Below are 16,615 nucleotides of genomic sequence, written 5' to 3'. Positions count from 1 at the left end.
TCTCCAGATCATTTTACAGATGAGGAAACTGAGGCAAACAGGGTGACGTGTTTTGCCTGGGGTCACACAGCTAGTATGCATCTGAAACCAGATTTGAACTCAGGTCTTCCTGACTCCAGACCCAGGATTCTATCCACTATGCCACCTAGTTACCCATATTTGGCACATAGTAGGAACTTAATAAGTGTTTGTGTTCTTCTCCCCAGAAAGTCTTTATGGTTACACTTCATTTTTAACCAATAATGCTATTACCTAGTTCCGCCAGCTTAGTTCAGCATACTTGACTGCACAACTTTTACTCACTGGGGGAATTAGGGAAGTTCACTGTTGAAGATATGCCAAGAAATATACCCTGTACTCTGAAAGCTGGAAAATAACTGAAGAATCACCCTTGGTGATTAAGAAGTGGATGTTTAAATTCTGGTATGTTTGTTAAAAATCAATCACAATACTTTATTGTGACCCCATATAGTGAAAATATCACGTAAATTATTCCATCATGGAAGGAAACACCCAATGTGAGAATTCCCTTCATCAATGCAGGTCACACTCCATCTCAGAATTAATCAATTAATGGACAAACATTTATTAAACATCTACAATGTTTCAGGCACTGTGCTAGTCACTGAGGAGGCAAATATTAAATAATGAAATAATTTTTACTTGCAAGAAGCAAGTATTATAAAGATAATCATGATAAAATCACTGAATTTCAGAGTTGGAAAGGAGGTGATTCACCATACCTAAAACCAAACCAGAAAAACACCCTTCTTTGCAAAGTACCAAACAAGTAGTCTTTGGAGAAGTCCTCCCATGAAGGGGAGTCTATTTCCTTTCTAGGTAGTTCCTAAGACATAGGGAATTGCCTAAAAGCTTACCTGAATTTATCAGGGTCACATAGCTACTAAGTGTCAGAGGTGGAATTTGAAAGCATGTCTTCCTGATGACAGGCCAAACAATCTACCCACTATACCTTGCTGCCTCTGACCACATACGTACACACATTAACACATAATTAGAAAGATATAGGCACACACTCTCATAAGTCATATATAGTTATAGTTATCCCTTCCACATCACAAGTTTCTCCATCGCAATTTTGATATGTTGGGGGTTGGCATAAGAAATGAAATAGGAATTTCTGGGGAGTTTTGTGGAAGTCACAGATGATATAGAAAAAGTTGAGAAACTCAGAAATGTATAAAATAAATGTATAGTATTACATAATATCAATATATCTTTTCTTTCAATACCATAATACTTCAGACTTCTTCTCTGGTGTAAAGGGAGGGCCAAAAAAATTTACATCGATTTTCCAGATCACGGGGGTGCTGCACCCCTAATCCTCATGACATAGAAAATAAAACTGCAATCATATACATGCACACATGCATATACAACACACACACACACACACACACACACACACACATACAAACTTAGAAAAAAACATACTCATTTCTTTCCTGGCCATCATCTCATATCCTACTCTGCCATTTCCCACTGCAACCTTGGAATCTGGCCCTGGATCTCCCCTGCTCTGATAAGAGAGCTTTTGACTTATCTCTCAGGGAACCAGGCACTATCCTCTCTGCTACTTTCTGGCCATTTGTAAACCATGCTACTAAGCTCAGATTGTCTTAGCTTACCCCAGCTACTACAAGTTTCTTTTTTTTTAATCTTCTGAAAAAGATATATAAAATAATTTTTGATTAAGTTAACAACAAAACAAAAGAAAACAAAGAGAACTATGTATCCGTAATGAATCCTTTACTTTCCTTACCTATTTATCAAGCCAGCCTTAGTCTTATAAAGGAAAAGTTAATAGAAACATGGCCATAGCCGTGGCATAATGGGTTCTGCTTCCTGATGTAAAAACAATTTAACATTCATTTTGTAAAATGTTGAGTTCCAAATTCTCTGCTTCCTTCCCTTCCCTCACCCCCTCATTGAGAAAGCAAGCAATTTGATATAGGTTATACATCTGCAGTCATGCAAAACACATTTCCATGTTACTCACATTGTGAAAGAAAACACAGACAAAAAAACCCAAGAAAAATAAAGTTTAAAAAAAGTTTGCTTCAATCTACATTCAGACTCTAATCATCAGCTCCTAACCTGAAGATGGATAGCATTTCTCATCATATGGCCTTTGGAATTGTCTTGGATCATTGTATTGATGAGAATAGTAAGTCTTTCACAGTTGATCATCACATAATAATTATTGCTACTACGGTATGTACAATGGTCTCTTGGTTCTGCTCATTTCACTTTGCATCACTATATGTAAGCTTTTACAGGTTTTCCTGAGAGCATCCTGTTTGTCATTTCTTATACAATTGTATACATCACAGTATAATACCATAATATTATTAATATAGTACAATAGAATTCCATCATAATAGTATACAACTTGTTTAGACATTCCTCAGTTTATTGGCATCCCCCCAATTTCCACATCTTTACCACCAATAAAAGAGTTGCTATAAGTGTTTGTGTGCATATAGGTCCTTTTCCTTTTTTAAAAATCTCTTTGGGATATAGATCTACTAATGGTATTGTGGGGTTAAAGGATTTTATAAACCTCTGGGCTCCTACCCCATTGTTATCCTACCCCATTAGAATGTTACCTTGTTATATTCTCAGCACTCAGCCTCATAGCAGTTAAGTGCTGAATAAAAGCTTTACCTTTCTATTTGTCTGTAAGTCTGTCTATCTATCTATCTATCTATCTAATCTATCTATCTATCTATCTGACTGTCTGTCTACTTATCTATTTCTATCTTTTTTTTACTTATATATAGCCTCTTTTCTTAGGCATACTTGTATACAGTTATACACACATTACTACCACCACCCCATCATATACATAGAATTTGTCTTTAGTAGATTCCACTCCCACCCCCCAACCTAGCCTCCCCATTCTCCACTCCAAGAATAATAAACCCATATATATGAAAGTTGATAGCAAAGTTCTTTCTTCAGAGAGTAGAAGTGGGAAATGCAATTGAATTTAATGCAGTTTAACCAAGAGGAGTATGTAATTGTCTGGGAGTCAGGACTTCTGATTTCTAATCCTGCTCCCCCTATGTCTTCTCCAGTTAACAGTGAATTTGATCAGTTTTCCCTTCTGTGAATTGGGGATTACTGTCCTGTAATGGCAAGCACAGAAGTAATTCACACCTTGTTTCAGCTACTGAATTAACACCTTGTTTCATTTCAAGTTTCTTTTGAGCCTTGTATCAAGTCTGTTAAGAAACAGAACATGTGAACCCCACAACTTGTGAACCCTAGAACACATGAACTCCTGCAACAGGAAGGGGAGGAGCTAATGACCATATATAAGGAGAGGCCCAGGCTAGAGACAGCAGAACTGAGAAGAGGACTCTTGTGGTGGCATAGTCAAGAAGGAGAAAACTTGTGATATCCTGGCACTCTGTTTGTCTGCTCTGTCTGTGTTGATGTTTGTTTGTGATACTTTGTACAGATGCTGGTTGTATGTTTACAGAAGTCCTGGAGGAGGGTTTTGGAGGTCTTGGGACTTTACTGATGATTTGTGCTGACCTCTTGGACCTTGTTTGTGGGTCTGTGTTGATTTCACAGGCAGATAGTGAATTGATGATGGTGCCAGAAATGTGTATGAATATTACTGTGGCTCTGTTAATCTTTGTCTTCCCAGAAACAGGAGCTGTGAAGGACTTGAGGTGGACTGGACACTGTGAGCTTCAAGATGGAACGGGAACTGGACAAGGAACTGGACAAGGAACTGGGTGCTGCCTGCCTTTGAACCCAGGTGACAGTAGGAGCTGGGACTATGTTAGAGGAACCATGGAAGCTGAGAGCCAGCCTTGAGTCAAACTGAAAGATGACTTTACTTGGATACTGTGTACTGACTGAGAAGATTATGATTTACTGTGGCCTATGGGTGGAGAACTTTGACTTTTGTACTTTGTGACTGAATTAAGGATTTTTTCATTAAGTAAACGAATGCACTTTGTTGAAAACGATGTGACCACTTTGGTAAAACTATGTGGCCATTTTAATGATGAGTTGTTGAATTGTGACATGGTGAATGATGTATTTTGATTTTCTATGAATGTTTTGTTTGTTTTATTGATTTGTTATTGAATAGAGAGCTCACTATACTATGTAATCAGAACCTCGAAAGCTGTTCACAGCAGCAGTCCTCTGGAAAGCTGCTCATGCGTGGCTTTACATGTCCCTGCCCGTATCTTGTTCACAGGGGAGCTGGGAGGTACTGCTAGTAAAAAGAGATGATCATAGAAATACTGAACGTCAGAACTAGAAGGGACCCTAAGATTTCCATCTCCTTGTTTTACAAAAGAGAAAGCCAAATCCTAGAGAGTTCAGTGACTTGTCCAAGGTCGTACAGCTTGAAAGGGACAAAGCTTTTGCTAGAACCTGGGTCTTCTGCATACTCGGGTCATAATGTTCTTTTCCATCTACTCTGTAATGAGCTGCTCTGTTGGTAGAGGAAAAAACAGCCCAGTGTTCCACAAATATGTGACAGATTCATGTTTCATACAGATCACCCTCTGTTTCCTCCTCTTATCACAGAGGGACAATTCACATTTACAGAAGGAAGCCCTGGAGATCAGGTTGTAGAGTCTTGGGCCAGGACTTGACCTAACCTTCCTGCCTCTTGGTTAGGGCTGCTCATTGGTAGGCAATTGCCCATCCTGATATATGTGTGATCCCATAATAAGAAAAATGACAGTTCACATTTATATAACCAGAGGCAGCATGTTATAGTGCATAGAGAATTGGCTTCAGAGCCAGGAAAACCTGGGTTAGAGACCTACCTGTGACACAGACAGGCAGTATCACCTTGGAAAAGTCACTTAACTCCTTAATGTCCTAGGTCTAAGACCAAAAGTTGTGGAGCAGGTGCTGACCTGCATTGGTAGAGGGATTTTTCTCATTTGGGAATTCCTAATACCCATGAAATCACAGGTTCTGACCCTATGCCCTATTTATGTAGTCCCTGAAGGACCATAAAACCTCTTGTAACACATTATCCCATTTGATCCTCACAACTGCCCTGTGAGCTAGATGCTATAATTCCTATTTTATAGATAAAATGAGGCTCAGCGTAGTTATGTGACTTGCCTAGGGTCATCCAACTGTCACATATCTGAGGCTGACTTTGAATCCAGATCTTTCTGACTTCCAATACAAAACTCCATCCACTGGATGCTGTTTTTAAAGTTTTGATTTTTGTATCCCTAGTTCTGGCCTAGCTCCCTCCCCACACTGAGCAGGATAGAAGGCAGCTTGCTTGCCAATAGCCTCTCTTATCACTCCCTTCCCTTTCCCATCTCCTCAGAGATGTTTCCAATTTTACCCTTCTTCTTTTCTTAGGAAGAACTGCATTCATTCAAGCAATTAAATCCCCACACCTCTCATTTGCATTCCCCTGGCCCTGAAACCAACTTGTAACAACCTCTCCAGATCAGGGTAATCACTACCCTGAATGATACTGAATTAGTGCACATCGAACCTGGGAATTAATTGCCTGCCACAGGTTGCCTGTGTCCAGGCAACACTCTCCTGGCAGAGATGAGCAGATAAGGGTGGGAAGGAGCTTAGAAAGTCTTTAAGGAAGTGCTGGAGGGCCCTGGATCAGATTTAGGTCCTAAGCCAGGATGGGTAAGCTAGCTTTGGTCTTTCCTCTCCTCACTCCAGCTTCCCTTAATGCTTTCCTCTTCTGCCCAGAGAGGGAGGAGGAAGATGCCTGTATTTGCAACTGTCCTCTTGCCTCCCCAAGTAAGCCTTCAGTTCCTATCCAAGTGAACTGATGCCAGCTAGCAGTACCTTCATATAGAGAGAGGTAGCCTCCTTGGGTATATACCTCTTCTGCCATTCGTGTCAACTTTATTTCCTGGACAGCGGCTGTTCTTCCCTTGCCTGACATCTGGTGAGAACAGGCTCCTGGATTGCAGTGAAACCCCGGGCCTCCAAGTCTGGCACATGTCTTTGGACCTCTCAATTAAGGGAAGTGGCTAAGTACCCATGGGACTCTTTTTGGGTGAATAGATGTTAAATGGAGGAGGAAATAGAATTTACAGATGGAGAGATAATACCAAATACAAAACTGTTCCAGTCTCAAGAATACCCTCAGTGGACATATTCCTAATACCAGAACCCAGAGAAAGTTAGGGGACCAGATGGGGATGAAACCTTGAGAAATAAAGTTCCCTTGACAGAAACAGCAGGTAAAGATTGGCTGACTGGGGCTGTGAAGGAGAGAAAATGTTGAGGCTCAGTGGGGAGTGAGACTGTAGCTGAGTCACTGGGAGATGGCACTTGTTCCTCATAGGACCAGGGGGGTTAGAGCTGGAAGGTACTTTAGAGGTCCTCTGGTCCAACTCCCTCATTTTACAGAAATGCACTTGCATCCCAAAGAGCAGAAATCCCTTGATCAATGTCATATAGTCAAGATGGTGGCACCTGAACCCACATATACCATCTCTAAATTCCATGTTACCCTGAATTTACCCCTTAGACATCATGATGCCTTAGTCAAAGAACAAGGTGGCCAGCGATTGGCTGGAATGAGGAGGAGACAAAGGAGGGCACAGGGATGGGGCTTACCTGTACTCCAGAGAGAATTTAGTTAGTTCTCGGTTGTTGTGCAGCCACTTGAACTCCAGAGGCCAGCTGCCCTCTGCCATGCAGGTAAGCACCAGGCGGTTCCCTTCCAAATGCACTTGAGTCCGAACAGGCTCTGTCTTGAAATATGGGGAGACATCATCTGCAAAGCACAGAGAGAAAGAAATTGGCTTAAAGGGTCTCCTTTCTACCAAAGAAGAGCACAATTCCCTCATTCTAATCAAGTCTATTTTGGGGGGAGGGCAATTGGGATTAAGTGACTTGCCCAAGGTCACATGGCTAGTTTTTGTGTTAAGTGTCTGAGACTGTACTGGAACTCAGGTCCTCCTGACTCCAGGGCCGGTGCTCTATTCACTGCGCCACCTAGCCGCCCCTAATCAAGTCTATTAACTTTTTTTTGCAAACCTCACAAAGTTACATTCCCTTTCCCCACACACTTCAATACGATAATAAGGATCACAGTTTCAGAGACCATCTGATTTAACTCACTCACTTTACAGATGAGGGAATGGAGGCCCAGAATTATTAAGGGACTTGTCCAAGGGTCACAGGATTCTAGGTTAAAGGTCTAGAGGTGAGAGGGACCTCTCAGACTATATAATCTAAGCCCATCATTTGCATTTTAAATTCTATTTTTATTCTGAACTTAATAAACACCAAAATAAATGGCCATTCCCATCTACATAGTAGAACAGAAAAACATGATCGTACAGGAAACTATATTATATGTAACTTGCTTTCCTTTTTAAGTATATGGCAAGTTCAAGTTGTAGTTTTCAAAGAGGTCCTGCTTATCTAGGCTCCTTTTTTACTCTTCTTCAGTTCTTTTCTCTGCATTAAAACCAACAAAAAAAGATGCTTCAGTGACATGGCTCCCTTTTCTTTTCTTTCTTTCCCTTAGTTTTTGTTGTTCAGTTGTTTTAGTCATATTCAACTCTTCTTTTTGGGTTCTTCGTGGCAAAGATACTGGAGTGTTTTACTATTTCCTTCTCCAGTTCATTTTACAGATGAGGAAACCAAGGCAAACAGTTAAGTGACTTTGCCAGGGTCACACAACCAGGGTCTCCAGGCAGGTCTTTCTGACTCTGAGCCTGGTGCTCTATCCACTGTACTATCTCGCTACTTTTCTTTTCCCTCTCCCTATTATCCTTAGTGCTCTCACTGCCCTATCCCAACACTGGGGGAAAAATGTAAAACAAAGCCCTTCTAACAAACATACTTAGTTAAACAAAACATATTCCTTCATTTTAACCCATTCATTTTTACAGATAAGGTAACTGAGGTCAACGAAATTAAATAATGATGCCTGGAAATCACTGACCTAGAATTGGAATACATGAGACCATATAGTCCCACCCACTCATTTTACATATGAGGAAACTGAGGCTTGTCCAAGGTCACACAGGATTCAAAGCCAGGGCCTCTGACTTCAATTCTAATATTTTTGTTCACTGCATCATGTTTTCCTCTCAGCTCAATGGCTCCAATTAAGTGAGAATTCAGCTTTTCTAACCATAGGCAATTAAGGATATGGAATGAATAGAGGGGCAGAGGACTTTATGAGATATTTAACTCACTATTCCCAACTCAAGATAGTTTATTAGTGGTTTTGATCCATTGAACTGTATGAAAACAACACACTTAAAAGACCCCTTCCCAGGAATGATGGTACCTTTGGTCTTCTTTCCCCCAATTCCTTTTTGGGAGACCTCAGGCTGCCCATCTCAGTCTCAGTCTTTACCCTTCCCTGTCCCTTACCTTGCCCCATCCCATTTTGGGAAGGCCTGAGACTATCCACCAAGTGGTGGTCAGACCATCTGACCAAATTTGTATCAGGGAGATGACTCTGTTCTCCACTGTTCCCAAGGATCTGAGCTCTTGCTGTAACTAAAAGCAAAGTCACTGCAACCCCTCTGACATGATTGAGTTAGCCCCTGCTGAGCACATGCTCCTTGCCACTGGAGATAATGCAATTCTGGCCCCGAATCTGTCTCCCTCTCTGCTGACATCCTTCAAGGGATGGCAGACAGTGCAACTTGTTAGGATAACAACATTAGTTTGCAAATGAAGCTGTGGGGCCTCAAGCTCTCCAGTTCTCCCTCTCTCTTTTTTCTTGGCCAGTGAGAGGGAGGAAAAGTCTTAACAAAAGGATGAGGAAGAGAGAATGTGAGGCAAAGAGAGGAATGGGAGAGGTGGACCTGGGTAGGTCACTTCACTGCTGGTCCCTGATAGTGGTGATAGGAACAGAACTTCTCTCCATTTTCCATGCAGCAGTGGGAGTAAGTGGAGGGTGAAAAAGTTGCACTGAAAGGATCCAATGGGGATCTTCCCTTCATTTTTTTTCTTTTTTTGGCTCAGTACAGGTGACCCAAGGAAACATTAATAGGCCAAAGTCAAGTTAACAAACATTTGTTAGGCATCTATCATGTGCTAAATGCTGAAGATACGAAAAATGAAATAAGGTAGTTCTGGCCCTCAAGGAGCTTGTAATCTATTAGAATAATAGACAAAGTTGAAAGAGCCTAGGAATGTCTTAGAAAGGATATAGTCAGGGGCAGCCAGGTGGCTCAGTGAGTAAGAGCACCAGCCCCAGTGTCGGGATGACCTGGGGATCAAATCCGGGCTCCGATACTTAGCACCACACCCAGAAATAACTGGCTGTGTAACCTTGAGCAAGTTACTTTGCTTTAAAAAAAAAAAAAAAAAGGATCTAGTCAGGATCTAGTGAGTGGTACAACAGATGGAACACTGGTCCTGAAGTCAGGAGGACCCGAGTTCAAATTGGGCCTCCGACCCAAGCTGTATGACTCTGGGCAAGTCACTTAACTCTGTTTGCCCCTAGAAGCCCCCCAAGGATCTAGTCAAATTGCTACCTAAATTCTGAATACTGCATCCACAACAAGCAGCCCACACAACCTCTGCTTGAATACCTTCAGTTACAGGACTCACTGCCCCTACCTGGAGGTAGCCCATAGCATTTAGGGGCAACAGTGACTATTAGGAAGATGTTCACTTATCTGCCTTCTTGTAAGGTCCATCCACTAGTTCTAGTTCTGTGCTCTTGGGAGAATCAGGGTCTTGCAATTATTGAAGAAAATTCTACACCTGCCCATGATAGGGCCACCCTCAATTGTTCAGTGAGCTCTCTTGAATTCTGGAACTCTGCAGTGAACAGAGCAAAAGGAGTTTGCCTTCTTGGAATGGGGAAAAGAGCTAAGAAGAGAGAAAGAAGGTCATTTGGGTGATTCTCAAGGTTGGAAAGGAATAGATAGAGAATCCATGCCAGACTGGTCTGCCAGCTGTGGCTGGCCAGCTGTTCAAGGGAGCAGAAAAGAACACTGCAGCCACTTTGGGAGAGGTTGATGGGGGTTTCTACAGGCTCTGGGGAATTCTTCCCTGGCTCTCTTCCACCTCAGTTAATTGCCTATTCCAGGGGTGGGGAACCTGCTGCCTTGAGGCCACACGGGGCCTTCTAGGTCCTTGGATGCAGCCTTTTGATTGAGTCCAAGTTTTACAGAACAAATCCTGTTATTAAAGAAATTTGTTCTGTGAAGTTTGGAGTCAAAGGACTGCAGTTGAGGACACGGGGCCACATGTGGCCTTGAGGCCACAGGTTCCCCACTCCTGGGCCCTATTCCATAACCCCAGAAGTTCTCCAGTTTGTTCTATTAGGAACTTCCCTGAACGTGGGGCCCCTCAGCAACTCTCCTGGTCAGTTCTAGGGTCTGAGAGGAGAGGGTAGTGTGGAGATGGTGGGGGAGGAGACAGGCATCCATTTACTAAGGAAAATGATATATTGAGGCAAACTCCACTTTCAGCTGAACAAATGGGAGCTTTTCCTACTTCAAAGGCACATTCATATTTCCCAGAAGCTTTCAAGAACCCTTTGAATCCGTTTTTAAAAACCCTCCTTTCATTCCTGTCATCACTTGTTTGTTTTAAAACAATAATATTCTCAGCACCCAAAGTGATTAAATCCCCTCGATATGGGGAATGACTCCATGACAGAAACAGTCAGAGGTAGGCATGACACACACAGACAGGTTCCCCTCCCCCTCTCCTAATGCATACACGTGCACAGTCGCACACGCTTGTGATCATGCACACACACACACACACACACACACAAGAAACACACAAATACTATTAGCCTTTGCAAACTTGCCTGCTGGGCAATTTGCTCCCAGGTAAACACTGATATTTTATTTATCTGGCATGTGAGGAGTAGGCAGAAAGCTAAAATTGTCCATATCTGTATCTCAGACTCACTGTGTCCAAGTGAACAAAGAGGAGGAAGTGGTTTGTTCTCAGGAAACCAAGGTGATACTAACAAGTGTCTACACGTGCCTTTTGGTGCCCCCCTTCCAGCCCCTCAATGAAGTTGGTTTATGCCAGAACCTACAAAAATACTCTCTCTTTTGGGGGCCATGGAGAGAAGATATAGCTTAGGGCTGAGTATAACTATTTGTTTTTCCAGGATGAACTGGTTCAACTCAGAAATACATGGGATACAGATGTTAGAAAGGAAAAAAAGTCTTTACCAAGCACCCTACTATGTGCAGGTCTTGTGCTGAGCCCTCCACAAATCTCATTTGAGTTTCATAATAACATTGGAAAGTATGTATTATTATCCCCACTTTACAGATGAGGAAATTGAGGCAAACATAGGTTAAATGACTTGCTCAGAGTCATACAGTTAGTAAGTGTCTGAGGTCACATCTGAACTCAGATTCTTCTGACTCCAGAACTAGGGCTCTATCCATCATACCAAGTATTGTCTCTATACCACTTAGCTGAGGGTGGGTTGAGAATTACTGTTCAGTCATGCCCAACTCTTTGTGACGCCATAGACTATGAGGCTTTGTAGGCAAAGGTACTGGAATGGTTTGCCATTTCCTTCCAGTGCATTAAGATAAGTAAGTGACTTGCCCAAGGTCACACAACTTCTAAGTGCCTGAAGTCATATTTGAGTTCAGGTCTTCCTGACTCCAGACCCAGAGCTCTATCCACTGAGCTAATCTAGTTGCCCTCCAGGGTGGGAGTACAGAACAACAAAGCTAGGTAGGGAAGAAACATTGCTGGGATTAAGGGAGCAAGATTGAGTTTCTAGTTTTCCTGCCAAACTGCAAGGGACTTGAAGGCAGCTGGGTGATTGACTGGGCACTCCCCTGGAAGCCTATCACTTCTGGTCTGGAGGGTGCTGAGTTCTTCAGCTATATCTTGAAAATTATCTAATAAATTATAGAGGGGTTATAATGTGTGTATATGTATATGTAATACTTGTGTCATTGTAATCAGAGATTTGATTAAACTCAGTGAAGATTTATTAAATTGGTACCATGTGCTTCGGCAGCTAGGTGGCACAGTAAGTAGAATGTTAAGTCTAGAGTCAGGAACACTCACCTTCCTGAGTTCAAATCCAGCCTCACACAGCTAGCTGTGTGACCCTGGGTAAGTCACTTCACCCTGTTTGCCTCAGTTTCCTCATCTGTAAAATGAGCTGGAGAAGGAAATCTTCTCCAAGAAAACCCCAAATGGAGTCAAGAAGAGTCAGACACAACTGAACAACAAACAAAACCATAGGACTACAAAGACAAATGAAATGGTCCTTATCCTCAACTAGATCATATTTTACTGAGGATATAGAAAATGTACATAGATTACATATGCAGAGTAATGTAAGGTGAGGGACTAGTAAGTACACCTTTATCTAGGCTCTTTGGGCCTTATTCTTATAAAATCAGGAGTCAGACTCAATGTCCTAGGATATCATTTCTAGCTCTAAATCTGTGATGCTAATTCTGTATGAACATTTGGACACAAAGGTGGATAATATTCAAATGAGACCTCAAGTGTGTAAAACTGTCCTTTATTTTACAGTTAATGGTTCAGACTCTGTGAAGTAGGTTGTGGAGAAGGCCACTTTCAAAGAGAGGCAGGCTGTCATATTACTTCTCTGGTAAGGAACCTCTCTTGGTCTGGGAGGCTGTGAGACCTGTTTTCCTGGAGGCAGAGAAAATGAAGGGATGATTTTTGGAAGGTCTTTCCCCTCTTGAGCTCCTGTGATCTTTCTTTCCCCCTGTACTCTGATAATATGAATGCTTCAAGAGTGAGGGTAGGGGGCTGCTAGGTGGCACAGTGAATAGAGGCCTAGAATGAATAGGCCCTGGAGTCAGGAGGTCCTGAGTTCAAATCCAGCCTCAGACACTTAACACAAAAACCAGCCATGTGATCTTGGGCAAGTCACTTAACCCCAATTGCTCTCCAAAAAGCAAAAAGACCAACTAAACAAACAAAAAGAGTGAGGGTAGGGGGCTGCTAGGTGGCGCAGTGAATAGAGGCCTAGAATGAATAGGCCCTGGAGTCACTTTCTATTCCTTCTAACCTTGAGCTTATTGTTATCCAGTTAATCTCTACACTGTCTTCTGCTCTTGCATCTTTTGTACTGATGTGCCACTGATTCTCATACCTTGCCAGTCCCTAACTTTAGATTATTCCCACCATCTGCCTCCTCTATTCCTAATCAGAAATTGCTAAACAGAGTTGGTGAAAATCATATGACCAAATTACTGAGTCTGAGACAAATTTTTGTTATCTAATCTCAACAAGATAAGATAATCCTTTTATATCTCCCTAATTGATTCCCTAGTCCATTAGTCAGGAGGACCTTCCAAATCTCTTCTCTCAAGTCTTCCACACCAGCTATCCCTCTAAGCTGGGGACCTCTCCCCATATTTTCTACCCACATATTTCTTCTTTTCTTAAAATTTTTATTATTTATTTTTTTACATTCATCTAATTTTTTTGAGTTCCAAATTCTCTCCCTCCCTCCAAACCGTCCCCTCATTCATTGAAAAAGCAAGTAATATATTGATTATACATGTGGAATCATGCAAAACATACTTCCATATTAGCTATGTTGCAAAAAAAAGAGCAAAAAAGGTGAAAAAATATTGAAAAATTGTTTTAAAATTATTGAAATTAGAAAATGTGAAAAATTATTATATGAAAAAATGCAATCCATTTATCAGTTCTCTCTCTAGAGGTGGACAGTATTTTTCATCATGAGTCCTTTGGAATTGTCTTGGATCACTTGGATACAGACTGATCAGAGTAACCAAGTCTTTCATAGCTGGTCATTACAATATTGTTGTTATTGTATATAATGATCTCCTGGTTCCACTCACTTCACTCTCATCAATTCATTTGTCTTTCCAAGTTTTTCTGAAACCACTCCATCCCTTGGTATTTCTTATAGCAAAAGAATATTCAATCACTATCATATCCCACTAATTGTTTAGTCATTCCCCAGTTGATGGATATTCCCTCAATTTCCAATTCTTTTTGTACATATATGTCCTCTTCCTTTTTCTTTCATCTCTTTGGGATACAGATCTAATATTGGTATTATTGATGGGTCAAAGCATATACAGTTTTATAGCCCTTTGGGCATAGTTACAAATTGTTCTCCAGAGTGGGATGGCGAAGTAAGGGCAGAATGGTTGGATTACTTCATAGCTTCATCAACAGTGCATTACTTTATCTATTTTTTTTTCCACATTCCTTCCAGCATTTGTCATTTTCCTTTTCTTTCATGTTAGTCAATGGTATAAGTGTGAGATGGTACCTCAAAGGTGTCTGAATCTGCATTTTTCTAATCAATAGTGATTTAGAGCATTTTTTTCATGTGACTATAGATAGCTTTGATTTCTTTATCTGAAGGTTTCATGTTCATTTCCTTTGACCATTTATCAATTGCTTTTTCTATACTTTGTTGAGAATATTAAGCCTATTTGCCATGAGATCCCTCTCTTCCCTTTCTTCTAATCTCATACCCCCTAGACATAATTTTTTGATCTCTCCTCCTTTACTCTAACTTTTGACGAAGAAATGAGCCTTCTCTCCATGGCCAGATCTTGATGCTGTTCCCTTCTATCTTTCCCAAAATATTACTTGCACAATCATACCCTCCTTTTCTCTAATCTCCACTCTCTCTATCCATTGGTTTCTTCCCTGCTGCTAACAAACACACTTAAATATCCCTCATCCTTAAAAAACAAAACAAAAACCCCATCATTAGATCCCTACCACCTCCTTAAGCTATTTCTTTTCCTTTTATCAGTCAACTTTGTAGAAAAAATACATGTTTCCCCCCCACTTCATCTCCTTTAACTGACCTCTCATCCTTTTGCAATTTGGCTTTTGAACCCATCACTCAATTGAAACTGCATTCTCCAAAGTTATCAATGAATGATCTCTTAATTGAAAGGTCTGATGGTCTTTTCTTGTCCTTCTTGGCCTCTCTTCAGCAAATGATATTATCAACCACTTTCTCCTCCTAGATACACTTTCTTTTGGGTTTTCATAACACTGCTCCCTTTTGGTTCTCCCATTACATGTCTGACTGCTTCTTCTCAATCTCCTTTACTGGATCACTATTCATATCAAACTTGTTAACTGTGAGTGTATCCCAAGGCTCTGTCCTCGGTACTCTTCTATTTTTTTTTCTCACACTTTCTTACTTGGTGAACTTATCAGATTCCATGGGCTTAATTATCACCTCTCTCTAGACGATTTCCAGAGATATAGCTCTCCTGCCCTAGGCTCTTTCCTGAGCTCTAGTCACACATCAACTATTAGATATTTCAAACTGGATATTCCATAAAACTGAACTCATCATCCTTCTACTCAAACTTGCCTCCCTTCTAAACTTCTCTGTTTCTGTCAAGGATCATCTTTTTAGTCATCCAGGTCTACATCCTCAGCATTATCTTGAGTCCTCATTCTTCCTCTCTGTATATATCTCAGTTGCCAAATCTTGTCATTTTTCCTTCCATGATATCCTCCCTCCTCTTCTTTCTGTTCCCAAAGCCACTTGCTTTATGCCCTCTCCTGTCTATTGCAACAGCTTCCTAATTAGTTTTCCTGCCTCAAGTATCTCTCCTCTCCAGTCCATCTGCCAAACAGTTGCCCAAGGGATTTTCCTAAAGTGAAGGTCTGATGGTGTTGAGTCACTACTTGATAAACTATAATGGTGCCCTATTGCCTTTGGGATCAAATATAATCTCTGTTTAGCCTTTAAAACACTTTACATCTGGCCAAAGACCCCAGTCTTTATGAAAATTTGCAGTGTGTGCCTAATGAAATCCTATACACAAACATTCTGTAACTGGTTCTTATCTATTAACCACGTGGTGAAGGGAAACCTTTCTGATTAGCTGAGAAGTCAGAACTGGGCTCATTCAAAAGGCACCCACTTCCCACAGCAAGAACTTACTATCATTCACGCCTGGTTATGATCAAATGAAGAGGCAAGGGCAAAAACCTCAGCAGGGAGAAGTACTTCAGATCTCTATCTCATATGGCTCATAAGCACATGGTTCTGTTGTTCCTTCTATCTCTGTTGTGTTCATTCTTTCTTTCTCTTAGGTGAAGGAGATTGGAGAAGGCTACAATCTTTTGAGCTTTGAAAAGTCAGAAGGTCAAGCAGAGCTCTGAGAGATAGGCCATGTTGATTTTTATGGCTAATGAGCCTAGTGTCAAGGTTCTAAAGAACAACCTCAGGGACCCAGTCTAGTGGTAGTTGAGATTAAGAATCATTCTGAAGCCGTGCTGCATTTGGGGCCAACCTGGCAGGTGAAGGCTATATAGAAACTGCCACAGAGTTTGAGCCCACTATCCTCAGGAACCAAAGTAATATAGGTATAGTGTACCCCCACGGTGGGGAAAGATTTGTTACATCTATCATTGTTATGTCCTTACAATAAATATACCTTTGTAAAAGCTAATTGAATCAACTGGTTAAATGGAACTAGAGTGCTAATCATTGGTAGTTAACAATGGAGAAAAATACTGAAATGGGACTTTAAGCCAATCCTTCCTTCCTTCCTTCCTTCCTTCTTTCTCTCCTTCCTTCCTCTCTCCCTCCTTCCTTCCTCCCTTCCTTCCTTCCTCCCTTCCTTCCTTCCTTCCTTCCTTCCTT

At 41.3% G+C, this 16,615-nt stretch overlaps 1 protein-coding gene across 1 annotated transcript in view; it reads right to left on the bottom strand.

Moving 5' to 3' along the window:
• The window catches only part of SDK2 (sidekick cell adhesion molecule 2), a 479,875-nt gene that overhangs the window by 252,813 nt on the left and 210,447 nt on the right, over window positions 1-16,615 (bottom strand). Inside the window, exon 2 of the mRNA XM_069076864.1 lies at window positions 6,616-6,775. Within this exon, the coding sequence (XP_068932965.1) occupies window positions 6,616-6,775 (160 nt within the window). The remainder of the gene's footprint in view (window positions 1-6,615; window positions 6,776-16,615) is intronic.

Source organism: Petaurus breviceps, unplaced genomic scaffold (genome assembly GCF_028583685.1).
Source record: "Petaurus breviceps papuanus isolate PSGF00001 unplaced genomic scaffold, PetGlider_PUasm1.0 90925, whole genome shotgun sequence".
NCBI lineage: Eukaryota > Metazoa > Chordata > Mammalia > Diprotodontia > Petauridae > Petaurus > Petaurus breviceps.
Note: the sequence above shows the minus strand (reverse complement) of the source record. Positions and strands in the feature narration are given on the sequence as shown.